The 14581-nt window shown below is 44.0% G+C and overlaps 1 protein-coding gene across 1 annotated transcript; it reads left to right on the forward strand.

Moving 5' to 3' along the window:
• Positions 1–2861: 2861 nt before the first annotated feature.
• Positions 2862–13592, forward strand: ACTR5 (actin related protein 5). The gene is made up of 9 exons (XM_032198323.1): positions 2862–3242; positions 3899–4128; positions 4993–5162; positions 5730–5947; positions 6267–6449; positions 9000–9122; positions 9651–9790; positions 11170–11302; positions 12477–13592. Exons 1-9 carry the CDS (start codon positions 2862–2864, stop codon positions 12732–12734), a joined length of 1836 nt encoding a protein of 611 aa, XP_032054214.1. The 3' UTR covers positions 12735–13592.
• Positions 13593–14581: the final 989 nt, after the last annotated feature.

The following is a 14581-nucleotide window of genomic DNA, read 5'->3' on the forward strand; positions in this document are numbered from 1 at the left end:
TATAAGCATTTTAACAGAAAAGCATAACAATTTGGATTTGATTTTTTCCTATATCACCAATAGTACAAAAAATTATCTGAAAAACTAGCTTTAGTTTCTTTCTGCGATGAGTGGCGTTAGGCTAAAAATAGCATCTAGAATGCTTTAGAGATGAAGTTAACAGATAAAGCCTTTATGCGAAAGCATTTATGCAGTCAACTGCAGAACTTACCTTCATTAAGTAAAAGCTGTAGCCAGAAAATCAGTACGATCAATAGAAATACAAATGGCAAACAAAACCAGAAGAAAAGAAGAGGAAAGGTCAGCTCATTCACCAAAGGAACCAGAGGGTACCTCATTGCTTGCTTCAGGTTACGCTAGGTTTAGAACAGCTTGCTTGTTCCACTTTACTAACTACCTTTTAATAACTCCCGTTGCATCACTGTCTTAATCACAAGAGGACCGGTAATATTCTCAGCATAGATAGCAGAATGGACAGCCCTCTAAGAGCAACGAGGGAGTAAAAAGGATTAAGTATGGGCTAAGAAGGAGAAGTGAGAAAACATCTGATTTGATTGTCCTTCCTTCAGCTGGTAATTAAAGGATAAATATTAATTAGAAAGCCTTCAAGGCTTATGTTAAAATGGCAGTTAAAGGTAAGCTTGTAATTTCTGATATAGGGGAGATAACCAAGCACTTGAACTGCTGCTTGGAACGGGGTAACGAAGGTGACTTTTGAGAAACCAATAAAACAGACTTGCAGAGCTGTTTAGATGATGACTACCAGCTACTTAAAAAATATCTATCCCAGGCACTCTCATTGGACATGGACCTCATATATGTCCCACATTAACATGGACTCTATTTTTAACCTTGTCTGTATCTTTCAATCTGTTAGTGAATCCACCAGGAAAATAAACTTTAATATTTTAATTGACTTTCTATTTCCCTTCATTCCAAGAAAGGCAAGCTAGCATGTCTCATAGGATGCGTCTATATACACATTTCTTAATAAAGAAGTTTAGTAGTAATTGAAGAAGGAGCAGATATATAGCCTTGGTTACTTGATATCACTTCTGCAGCAGTAGACAAAGCAGTTAACCTGTCTCTGTTTCTCCCTCAATAAAATAAAACCATTATCTATCACTTACCTTATGGGGGGGGGGGGGGGGTGTTGTTTGGCAAAATTGTTTGTTTGTGTAGCTCTCAGAAAACCTTGGATAAGAGCAGCTATGTAAGTGCACATTATGAATGATTGCATGCATTTAATGTTCTTGCTTGTGTGCATGTGTTTGTTTTCACATAGTAACAGCCCCTTGAAATGAGCCTTTTAATCCAAAGATCTAAATGAACTTTACAAATTCTTATTAGCTCATGTTAATAACAACCCCGTGTGATAAAAGACAGCTATTATACCTACTTTGTGCATTGGGTAAACAAGTGAGAAAAGCCATTAATGACCTGAGCTTCAAGGATGCTAAATATTTGCAGTCCCCATTTCACATAGTGGGAGTTGTAGGTACTTGGCATTTCTGGATGGATGGGATGTTAGTGGTTAATCTACAAATACAATGACAAGAGTGACAGCAAAATCCAGGAGTTTTAGTAGTAACACGTTTCTCCTAGCCATAAGTGCATTCAAACTTCAAATGTGCAGAAAATCCCAATGTAAAAGGAAAAAAAAAAAAAAAACAAAGAACTCAAACTTATTGTAGAATATGAAAACATTTGGATACACAAGTTTAAATTAGAAAGTCTGAAAAGGAAAACAATGACAGAAGACTAACCCAGGCACATTCATTCAACACAGTAGAACGATTAAAGAAAACCCCTGATTCCTCATGCCTACCTTGTTATATCCAGAGTGGTGCTGTCACCAAAGCGAGACACTTGAACCTCTCAGGGCATATCCTGGTTCTTCACTAAGCTAATCACTTGCTGCTACATTTTGGGAGAATGGGGTAGTTGTATCCCATTCAGTTTGTGGGTGTTGCAAGCTTGCCTTTGCAGCAGGACACTTTCCATTTTGCACACTTGCCTCTTCCACAAGGGAACAGGGGCACAAATGCAGCAGTAGTCAGTGCAAAAGGAGGGGACATCTCAGCAACAGCTTGCAGCCTTCTGAATGTGGTACCCTGTTTTGGCAGAAAGAGATGAAAGCTGAAGGCTTTGAGGAAATGCATGTTACATATGTGTGACTTTCCAAAGGCAGTCCAACACAGGACAGGTAGCACAGGGCAGCTGCTGTCACCTGGATCAGAGCAGCTGTTGGCTCTTCAACAGCAGTCAGGCAACTATGTGAAAAACGTGATTAGAGCACACAAATTGGGGAAGTAACACCTGCTGGGAGGGGTTACTATTAGTACCTGGCAGATGAATTTTGAAGCTTGTAAGCTACTACTGGTCCTTAATAAAAAGTGATTAATAAAAGCTGAGCTCAAGGGTCCTGCCCTTCAAAGCCTTAAAGTAGGGGTAGGTCCCTCCGAGCTTGGTAATTAGCATATGGGGGGACAAATGAGCATCTTGGTGGTAATTAGTGCCATTACACCTGGTTACAGGCTGCATTCCCTTAACGTAATGCTTCTTTTGCAGCAGGTTATGGAGTCCTGCTGTTAGTTTTTGCTGTGTTGCAGTGAGGGTCAGCCGCACCTCAGCTGCCAGCCCCGCAGCAGTTCTGAGGGGCACAGGCTGCTCAGCGCCTCACCCAGCCCGACCCCGAGCACCCCCAGTGATGGGGCACCCCCAGCCTCTCGGGACATCCCCCCTCTGACTGAAAACCCCACAATCTGCCCTTTCAGGCGCCTTCCCGAGGCAGCCCGGCCCCGGAACGGCAGGCAGGGCTCGGTGCCGCCGGCCGGAGGCAGCAGCGGGGAGGGCTCAAGATGGCGGCGGGCCGGGTGTTCGCCTTCCGCGACGCGCGTTGGGCCCCGGACCCGGTGCTGGCGCCCAGCCCGGCCGTGCGGAGCCCGCAGCCGGTGCCGCTGGTGATCGACAACGGCTCCTTCCAGACCCGGGCGGGCTGGGCGGCCGCCGACCCCTCCGTCCCCGCCGAGCCCCTGCTGCGGTTCCGCTCGCTGGCGGCTCGCAGCCGGGGAGCCCGCGGCGGAGCAGGAGCCGAGACTCAGGTGGGCAACGACCTGGGCAGCCCCGAGCCTCTGCGCTGGCTGCTCCGCTCGCCCTTCGACCGCAACGTGCCCGTGCAGCTGGAGCTGCAGGAGCTGCTCCTCGACCACGTCTTCCAGCGCCTCGGCGTCTCCTCGCAGGTACCGCCCGCGGGTGCCCGAGGGGAGCCCCCGGCGTGGGGCACGGCCCCGCAGCCTGCACCCTGCTGCCCCCCCCCGGGTCCCCAGGGTGTCCCCAGGGTGTCCCCCCGGGTCCCCAGGGTGTCTTCAGCCCCCCGGGGGTGGCGATGAGGCGCTGGGTGTGCAAGGGAAGCGGCAGGGGCTGCTGGCAGGGTCCCTCCCAGCTCGAGTGTTGTGGGCGTCTGGTCAGCTTCTGTCCACGCCTTGGTGTGTGCCCAGCAGAGCCGAGGCCTGTGCCAGCTCTGGGGCACAAAAGCTTTGCCTAGGGCTGAACTGAGCCCCCGCCAGTTTTCAGTCACCTTTTGCCTACTCGTTCCACGGATTTTTCTTTATGTGTACCTTCAACAGTGTATATATGCTTTTAACATCCGTTTTTCTCTACTCCTAGGAGTCTGTTCCTTGGTTGACTTAAAACTGAAAAGCCTGCTATAGACAAGCCTTTTTTTCCCCATAAGTGCTAGGTGTAATTTAACTTAAGCATTCAGCAGCCTGCAAGTGAAGCGCTTTCTCCTTGCTGCTTTGGAGGAGTTGCTGATCTTTAAAAGAGGAGGAAGGATAAGTATCTATGGATTTTCTCTTTGTCCTTTCATTTGTTTCTTTTCTCTTGTCTTTTACAGGGCTGTGTTGATCATCCCATTGTTCTGACAGAAGCAGTGTGCAATCCGCTGTATTCAAGGCAAATGATGTCAGAGCTCCTCTTCGAATGCTACCAGGTTCCCAAAGTGTCCTATGGTGTGGATAGCTTGTATAGTTTTTACCACAACAGGAGGCAGAACTGGCCCTGCAGTGGTTTGGTGATATCTTCAGGCTATCAGTGTACGCATATTTTGCCAGTCCTAGAAGGCAGGTGAGTTCTTGGTGTCTTAAGTACAGTGCAGCCTCTTTGTCAGTCATTGATTTTTTTTTATTTTTTTTTCAGTGATCACAATACCTGTTTCTCCAGCATTCAGTGTTGCATTTCCTGCAGAATATGTTCTTATCAGTCTTAATTTATAGTGAAGAGGAAAAGCTAGGTCTTCAGATCTTGTGAAGTTCTGTTGAATTTTGAATTGAAAAAGCAGTGCTGTCCTTGTACAGAACTTGTTTTTAATTACTATTCACGCGTAGATCCATACTTTCAAATGCAGACAGGGATATCTGTCTTAAGTAAGATCAGATATTAAAAAGCATATTGAATTTAAAGTAGCTTTGGGACAAAAGGAAGTGTTCTCTGAGATTTCTGCAGTCCTTAAGACTTTGCTCATTCTGATTATGCGGCTACATTGTTTTTGTGTTTTTTTTATTTATTATTTTTTAACTGTTACTGCAGGAGGGAGCTTTATGACATCCAGCAAAGCTTTCAGATTTTTCAAAGCTTACACCTGGCCAATTGCAAAGTTTTATAGAGGTTAGAGGGACTACTTATAGTTGCACAGAATCGTAACTTCCCTCTTTAAAATAAAGCAATGTCTTTTGTTGACATAACTGAAATTATCATTTTTAAAGCAGAGCCTTTCAGAATGCATCTGCAAACAAAGCAGTGCTTATGGTTATTGCCTGAGAAAAAGAACAAATTTTTTTCGGAGAAATTATTCTTAAAATATTACCATGTTAATAATTATCTGTATGCTTGACCATGTTAAAAACGAATAATGCTGAATGAAGCAGGAGGTCTGTTTTGCAGTGAACTTCTAGATCTTTTCAGTTCCATTTGTTTCCCTTGCATTTTCAGGTTGGATGCTAAAAACTGCAAACGTATTAATATTGGAGGGTGTCAGGCAGCTGTGTATCTTCAACGCCTCCTACAGCTGAAATACCCTGGACATTTTGCTGCCATCACTCTCAGTCGCATGGAGGAAATACTTCATGAGCATAGCTACATTGCAGAAGACTATATAGAAGGTAAAAACACTTTATTAATCACAAAATACCCTTCATGGAACCTTAGATCCGAACTCGTTCTCAAATTGGCTAGGGTTCAGGCTCAAACACTGCTTCTATTTTGCTTTCCTTATGGGGATCTTTCTTTTAGTCTATTACACAGGGAAAGCTTGTCAACAGTTTGAGTGCTGTAGCATTTCATGAAACAAAACTGAATTTTAGAAATCCTTTCCATATTAGGTCAGACTTCTCTGTGAATGATAATAGATTATTGCAGATGAAAATTCACTCCCTTACGGCTGGGAGGAGAGAAGAGACATTAGTGTGCACTTCCCACTTCTTAGTACTTAGTGTTTACTTCACGCTGGAGAACAGAGTGCTAAGAACCATTTGCACTGAGTGTACAACTGGAAGGCAGTGATCTGAAGAGGTAGCTAAATAAGGGGGTGGGTTCCAAGAGGTGGACAGGATCGTAGGCTGGACTGTTGTCTTCTTTCTTCAAAGTCTGAACTTAGCATGGAGTGTATACAGATGTGAATCATCCTGTTCAGCCTGGTAAAATAGTTCCTTTACTCTCAAAACTTTAAGAACTACAGAAGTGGAGGTCCCCAGAGTACTATGAGAACAACGTGCACAAGATGCAGCTGCCTTTTTCTAACAAACTACTGGGAAGCACTCTGACATCCGAGGAAAAGCAGGAGAGGAGACAGCAGCAATTGCGCAGGCTTCAAGAACTCAACGCACGCCGTAGAGAGGAGAAGCTGCAACTCGACCAAGAGAGGCTGGACAGGCTACTGTATGTACAGGTAACGGTGGCAGTTCTCTGGGTAGTCATCTGGGAGAAGTGTAGGTTGCTCTCTGAGCTTTACCCAAAGGTTCTGTGTCACTGTAAAGGAGCTGTAACTGTCCTGGGCATTTTCTGATATGTAACTTTAAGGTTACTTGCTGCATAAGAAAAGTTAATTGATGCAGGTGATGCTTGCAGGTTTTGAATAGTATTTTTGTATTCTGCTTGCTGTAGAAGCAGGCACAGCCATAATTTATCATAACGAAGGCAAAGTTTATGTACGTGCGTAGTTGATTTCCACGTGGAGTTCATCACAAGCAGCTCTGATCTGTCTGTAGGAACTTTTAGAAGATGGTCAAATGGATCAATTCCACAAAGCTTTGGTGGAGCTGAACATGGACTCTGCAGAAGAACTTCAATCTTATATCAACAAATTGAGCCTGGCCGTTGAACAAACGAAGCAAAAAATCCTACAGGCAGAAGTCAATATTGAAGTGGATGTTGTGGACAGCAAACCAGAGGTATAACATTTTCACCATTCTTATCTCTGAGAGAATCAAGTTTGTGCCTTAAAATGTGCCCTTTCTGTAAATAGCTGTATTATAGATGAACTAAGCTTCTCCTCTAACACACTCCTTGTTAATTGGGCAACTGCTCCTCACTTCCATCTTTCCTATGCAGTTACAGAAAGGGAGTTTTGGTTGTATGCCTGAAATCACTCATCTTGTGCTGCTCATCCCAGATCACTGTGCAGTACCTGATAGCTTGATTCCATGTAACTTTAAGCATAACACCTAGGCTTCGTGGCACTAGTTAAAGTGTTACACCTATGTTAAATCTTTAAGTTTTCTCAAAGATTTCTTGACTATCTTTAAAAACCTGGGGTTGGAAAAAGGAAAATAGCCCTGAAAGGTAAGATCAGTCTGAAGGTACTGCTCCCTTTGTACTTACTGCTGGCAGCATGTACTGGCCCGTGGCCATACTTCAGGGTGAGTTGGTTTGGGGGTTGTAAATGCAGCAGGTAACATACTCGCTCTTGGTCATGCTGCAAACCAATCTGTCTTTACTTTTGCATTGCTTCTGGTGAACTTATTTTTAACATACCTTAATGACTCTAAGATTCTGGCATACCAGGCCTTACTTTTTTCAGTGTCTGAGAATTAATGATGCGGCACTTTGATTAAAACATCTTGAGATTTAAGTACTTATAGGTCAAAAACCATCCTTAAATGTCTGTAGCCTAGTATTAAAGATACAGAAGAACTATTAAGTTCTGTTTTTTCCAATGTTTATGTTCTTTGCTTTTGGGTGCAGGGAAGTGCATGCTAAACAGCTAACCCTTTGCTTTTGTTTTGTCTATGTTTGGTGCAATTAGGTAGGATGCTTTATTCTTTTTAATTAACAATGAAAGATTAATTGCTAGGCTTGGTTGTTGGAGGTTCCTTGAAGAAGAGAAACATATTTGTCTGCTTTGCCAGGGTAACACAGACCCAGTACATACCAGTTCTAAAGCATTGTCTAGGACTGCTTGTACGTTCACCTTTCAAGTTGTATAAAACCTTTTTAGTTCTATTAGTCTTTCCTTAGGAAAAGGTAGAGAAGAAAACAGAAAAATGAAGGATAGAGGAGAGTGATGCCAGATGGAGTTCTCATGTTTTATTTAGCAGTTGAGACATAGCCAAAACTAGCTGGTGAGCTGGTTTCTTCTGGGTGCTGCTTCCCCTATCCTTATCAGGAAAGTTTGTGTAAGAATCAGGAGGACTGTATCTGAGCAAAATGGAGGTAGATCATGGGTTTTACACTTGTCTTCTGTCAAAAGAAAACATTGTAGAAAGAGACCAGCAGCAACTTGTGACTTTGCTAGGTGGTTGTGCCCATGTCCCAACATGTCCATTTTGGATCCCACACTCCTCCTGTTTGCTAGGTGTAGTCTCAGACCTTAAATTAATTGGCAAGCCTTTCTGATCATTTTGCACTTTGTGAAAGAGCATACTATTATCACCAAATCCCTTTGTGAAGATAGGCTGGCTCTCCTATATGTATAGGCTGTATAAAGGAGATTAAAATCTAATTATTTTGTCCCAGGGTCTGTGCCAACTTTTCAGCTGAGTTCTGTTTTTTTTCTGTTGCTTTTTTTTTTGTGGGCAGGGGGTTAGAAGACAAAAAAACTGGAGACAACTTCAGGTGACTACTGTTTGCTGTAACAATCAATACAGCTTAAACTTCAGTGTTGAGTAGCTGCTTGTTTTTTAAATGAGGTAAACTTCAGAAGGTTTAAATGATCTAGCTGTATCCCATGCTGGCATTACTTGCTAAATGTTGCAACAAATGTTTGTTTAAAAAAAGTAAAATGACAAAACCAAACCCTTAGCAATAAAACCCAAAAGCTATTTCATTAAAATACTGAAATAAATGAAATAACTGAAGAATTGTCCCTACTTCACAACAGTGCTTTAGTCGTGATACTTCTCATTACAGAGGAGCTTTGGGAGCAGAGGAGCTTCGTGTCTGTGTGAAATGCAGCTTTTTTCAGTGTAGCCCATGTGCAGATGCTAGGCAGTTGAAACTAGGCAACTGTCAAAAACTGTGTGCTAGCTTTGTAGCTAGCAAATATTTGTTTTCCAGTTCCACACAAACAGAGCAGGGAATTAAATGGTAATTAGAGCAGTGAGAGCACCAAGTTTCAACCAACTTAAAGAGCTATTTTAATACATTGTTGTACTGGGCAGTACGTTACACTGCACGGCTAGGCTGCGGTCCTGGCAGTCAGCCTGGTGACTAAGACCTTTAATTTCTGAGCTGACCTCAGGATAACTTTTTTTTTTTTTTTTTTTTTGAAAGTGCTTGATTTTTACGCTTTGAGTGAATGTATTTCTTAACACATCTTTTCTTGGTTGGTCATCCTTCTGTTTTTTCTTCAGTGCTGAAGAACAGCATATTCAGTTTCAAGTGTGTTTTAGAGTTGAGATTGGAGGGAATCTGGGTTGAGTTTTCCAAGTGTCACCAGAATTGAAGTCATGTATGTGCCTAGCACATCTGAGCTAACCTACCGCAACCTTCTCTATTTCCAGACCCCTGATTTGGATCCACTGGGCAGTGAACAGTCACTGGAGGATGTGGAAAGTATTAACGAGTTTGAACCTTTATTTGCCGAGGATCAGCCCGAAGCTGAGAAGCCTGTTGCTACAGTACAGGTTGGAATTCTGTATCTACTTCTTGTGTCAGAGGTTACTGCCTACTGGTAGTCTAACTAGTGTGCTAACATTTCTCCAAATACAGACAATGTCTGCTCTTGGGAGAGGTGCTTAACCCTCTGAACAGAACGCCAAGAGGAGAAATGTTCTTCATCGTAACTGATGGTTTGGGGCATGAATGTACCCGCTCTTATCTCTACAGGCAGTGCATGTTATAGCAGTTCTGTGCTTTTAGGGAAAAAGTCCTGCTTAAGTTTGTGTGTGTGTGATCCATAACCCAATATCACATCGCAGTGAACAAAACTTTCATTTGGTAAGATTGAGCCATAGAAATGAGTGGCAACAAATTGGGGGGGAGGAATAAGATAAGTCCATTTTCTTTAACCTTTTATAACCTTTTACAGCATTGTCCTTTCTTTGAGATCATGACTGTTTTTTTGTAAAGCATTGTTTGGAAACTTTAGTTACTATAGAATGTTACTATTCTTTAGCACAACTTTCTAATACTTCTCAATCTTGTTTTTAAAGCCCGTGTTTAACCTGGCAGAGTACCACCAACTCTTTCTTGGCACTGAAAGAATCAGAGCTCCAGAGATTGTCTTCCAGCCCTCCCTGATAGGAGAAGACCAGGCTGGTATAGCAGAAACTATGCAATATGTCCTTGAGAGGTGAGTTTATGAAGCTAACAGGCACGTTCTTCAAACAGGCTGGTCTTGTTTTGATATCAGCTTTTGCAATACTGGTGGTTACTTAAAAAGAACTTGAGAAATATGTTTGAATAGTTCTTTTCGGTAGGCTTGAGCATTGCAGGTTAGAGATGTCTTTTCTGGTCTGAAGGCCACATGTGGCCTCTAAGTCAGTGATCTCCAAACATTTTTGATCATGCACCCATATAGTTTAAAAAAACACAGATTTTGTATATTTGTATATTTATAAATTACAGATATTTGATGCTGTGCTAACATTATAAAACATAATAGAAATTTTAAAAGGATGAAATGTCTTATTAATGCTACGAAAATTAGTTTTAGTCCCATCAGTGCAGCAAAGATATTGAGTTAATGGAATGCATTCAGAGAAAAGCAGCAAAGCTGGTGAAAGAACTAGGAAATAAGGTGTATAAGGAGTGGCTGAGGGATTGGGGTTAGTCTGGAGAAGCAGAAGCTGAGGGAGACCTCGTTGCTCTCTAAAACTGTCTGAAAGGAAGTTGTAGGGAGGCAGGTGTTGGTCTCTCTTCTCAGGTGACAACTGATAAGATACAAGGAAACAACCTCCAGTTGTTCCAGGGTAAGTTTAGACTAGGTAGTGGGAAGAATTTCCTCGTGGAAAGGCAGTGGGCGTTGGAACAGGCTGCCTGGGGAAGTGGTGGAGTCACCATTCCTGAAGGCATTTAAGAGCTGTGTGGATGTGGTGCTCAGGGACTTATTTTGGTGGCGGCCTTTGTAGTGCCTGGTGGATGGTTGGATTTGATGATTTTAAGGATCTTTTCCAACATAACTGATAACGGTGATACTGTGAAAAATACTTTCTTCCTGTATACCCATGGATTGTCTTGCACATGTCCCACTTTGGAAAGCACTGGTACAAGTTGTACAGGGAAACAAAGAACCCTCATAAATATCCATCCCCAGAAACAATACGCTAGCAGTCTGGTTTGTAAAACCAAAGCCATCTGTGGCGTCTGTAAGGTATGGTTCAGGCACACTTGCTGGACACCTATTTCCAGCCAACTTAACATCAGCAAATGTAACCCCTCAACCTGTGTGAACGCGTGAGGTTGCATTTTCTGGGAGGCAAGAATTCCAGATCTGCTGAGTTGTTGATTTATGGGGGTATGGTTCAGAGGACTTTAAGGGTTTTCTTCTGCCACCCCAGGAATTTTCAGAAACCAAATGGAAACCAAATGAGCACAGGGTCTCGTGCTGGTGAAGTGAAGGAAATTTCTCAAAGTGAATCTTGAAGGCAAACTATCAGTGTTTTCTCCATAGCTGTTCAGTTTATAGGAATATTGCTCTTGGAAAAGGTTAAGCTCTTTTGTTCCTTGCAGGTATCCAAAGGAGCAACAAGCTATTCTCGTCCAGAATGTTTTTCTCACTGGTGGAAATGCGATGTACCCTGGACTGAAAGCTAGAGTTCAGAAAGAACTCCTCGAAATGCGGCCGTTCCAGTCATCTTTTCAGGTACGTGTCCTGATAGATGAACAGACTTCACAAAAACATGTGTTAAAAAGTATTCCTGTCTGGGAGAGGTATGGAGTGAGTGTACTTAGAGCATGGGATGGAGAATGTTCCATGATGAGGCATATGACAGCTGCTTTGACTCAGAGAATGATGGTGAAGCAAAGATACAGTTGATGTAACAACTGTGGGATAGCAGATAATGGTACCTATCTTACAAACCTATCGTCCTCTGCTACTTTCTCAATAGCACTATCCGAGCTGGGGAAGACCCAGAGCTTGCCATGCGTTTTGTAAAAGCCTCTCTTGCTGGTCTGAAACTAGCTTATGTACCAAAATCTACTACCATCTCAAATAGCAAATCTCTTTAAGCACAGGAGGAGAAGAAAAGCAGCAATTCTTGTGGCAATTTGTGGTCCTGTAACAGGTTCTGTAACACTTGCTGTGTAGAGTGTCTTTTTGTAGCTCTGAGCAGGGTGTGACTGACAAACTACCATATACTTGGCAGCTTTAGGAAGGATATTGCTTGCTAGTTTGGGGTCCATAGGTTGTCAATGGGAAGAGAATGAGCTGCTTTTAATATCGCTATTTCTAACAGAATAAAGATTTCTTTCCATTAAAATATGTTCCATAGTTTGGTTCTGTCAAACATCTGTCACTTCAGATATTTCATATGGTACTTGCATGGTGTCTAGTCTAGCCTGCCTGTAACTGCAGCAGGAAAGCATTTTAAGCTGCAGTGACAGGAATCACTTAAATAGAAATGGGATCTACACAAGTGGAAAGGACACGTGTGGTCTTTTCCCCACATACTGTGATTTCTTAGCCTGCAGCATTGCTGGAATTCACGCTGGAGCACTTGATACTTTTTTTGCATTACTACCAGGTCCTCCTGTGTTGGCTTCCAGCTGTGAGGGCCGCTGGTTGTGAATGTGATAATACAGGCTTTGCAGTCTGTAGAAACTGCAGTTTCATGCTGAACTGATCTCAAGGTGAAAACATGTCAAATCCTTTCCTCATGCTCCTTTCAGAAGCACTGAATTATCAGCTGAGACTTCTAAAATTGTGATTTACATCCCATACTATTCTATCCAGCATAAAAAGGACTTTACTGTGTTTAGTTATTAAACAACTCGATATTCTCCTACATTTATTGTTGTGTTTTCCTTCCATCCAGGTTCACCTTGCCTCCAGCCCAATTTTAGATGCCTGGTATGGGGCTAGGGACTGGGCAGTGGAACACATGACCCGTGAGGAAGGCTGGATAACCAGGAAGGACTATGAAGAAAAAGGGGGAGAATATCTCAAGGAACACTGTGCTTCAAACGTTTATGTTCCCATCAGACTTCCAAAGCAAGCCCCACGGACTACAGAGGCATTAGCACCCAGCAGAGCGCTGACATCTAGCACGGGCAATCCTTGTGAGCAGGCGTAGCACAGAGCCTTTGCCACAGCCCCCCGGGGGAGATAAAAGAGCAAAGAGAAGAGTTCCCTGTGGTCTTGCAGTCTGAGCTGTGCGTGGAGCACAAAGCATCTCATCCAGCCCCTTGAAGGGGCAGATGGCCGAGCTGCTCTGGGGCAGCAGCTGGCCCGGTTGCAGCACCTGGCAGACGCCGTGCTGCTGCTGCATAGCGCAGGAGGGCGAGTCGGCAAGGAGGAACACAGGAAAAGTGCATTCCGGAGAAAAGTACAGCCTTAGGAACTTTCACAGTAAGACTCAGGGGATTTTGCAAATGTTTTACATTTTTTTATTAAAACTTACTGCTTGTATGCTGCTTCCGTGGTGTGATTCAGAAGCTTGACTTGTATCACGCAAGGCAGTCCAGCAGGCGTCTCCCTCGCTCGTCACAGCGAGTGCTTGTCAGGCTGTGTTGTGCTGCTGGAGGCCAGAGGGGCTGCTCTCTGCCTCCTCCTGAGGCCCCCTGGCCTGGTCTTGTCCGATGCCCATCCCTCTGTGTGCTTTCCACTAACTTCCTACAATTAGTAGGATTCTGGATGCTTTATGTGGTTGTTGGTATTACTGACGTTGGTTGAAACTGGAGACCTGACATAACATGGGGTCCAGCTGTACAGAAAGAGCCCCCCATAAAGCACAGTCCAGAAGGAAGCTGAGGTGCATGTAGTGCTCAGGTGGTTTTACAGCAGTGGTGGCTGAGCAGGGCAGCTCTTGATTGGGGGGGAATCTTCTCTGCTGCTCTTCAAAAGCTGGCTGGAAGCACCTCCACGTTAGCTGCAAAAAGCTCGCTGGTGTTTCATGATAACACAATCCACTGGCTTCCTCCACTGAAAGCCTCTTGATAGCACATCCCCTGAAACAATCTGTGTCAGCTTCATTGGTGCAGGGCTGGGAAATAAGAGGACTGATGCTGTGTCCCCTGCCACGTCTCAGGTGGTCTCAATGTTGTGATGAATGCTGACACTGATGTATCAGGGTTGATAGACGCTTCAGATGCTCAAATTTGGCATAATAAATCCCTTCTAAATTGCTTGCAGTCTAAGCGTAGATGATGGTCATCAAAAGTCTCTTCAGCAATAAAGCAAACTCTTTGCTTCACCACGGCTGTGTGTGTTTCAGTGCTTTGACCTCTTTAATGACTGCAGGCTGTGAGTGATGGTACGTTGTTGAAAAATGCAGGTTTGAGCCAGGCCCCTGTCCTGCTGCACAGCACGCTCCACCTGAAATTTGACCAGGGATTCAGTTCTCACACTGAACAACTCTCTGTTGCTTTCCCAAAAGAATAATCGATGCTGAACCGAAACCCAAGCAGACTGCAGGAGTTTGGCAAGTAAGCCTCTAGTCTGGAAAAGGTAAGACTATGGGGAAAATATCCAGACCATAATTGGAATAAGGAAAGTAAACAGGTGGTGGCTTGCAGTCCCCGAAGAACTGCAGAGCTCCAAGAGAAGTCATCTGGCAGCGTGAAAACAAAGGATGTGAGGTACTTGGTGCTGGAGCATGGAGTTTATTGCTACAGGATGCAATACGCACACTGCTGGATTCAGAAAGCATTACTCAGACACCTGACCTTAAGAAAAATCTGCTATCAAACACCGAGGGCACGCCTGTGTGTGGGCAGTCCTGCAGTCACACGTGGCTCAGCAGGGGGAAGAGCTGTCACCTGCTCCTGTGTGGTTCCTTGAGCTGGTTGCTCTCCATGGCCTGGCCCTAGCTGGATGGGGAAGGGAGTTTGCTACCTTCAGATGGCCTCAGATTCGGCCTGCCGCTCTGTCCCCAGCTGCCTGGAGGCCTGCTGCTTTTCAGGAGTATTACGGCAATTCTGC

Source organism: Aythya fuligula, chromosome 16 (genome assembly GCF_009819795.1).
Source record: "Aythya fuligula isolate bAytFul2 chromosome 16, bAytFul2.pri, whole genome shotgun sequence".
Lineage (NCBI taxonomy): Eukaryota > Metazoa > Chordata > Aves > Anseriformes > Anatidae > Aythya > Aythya fuligula.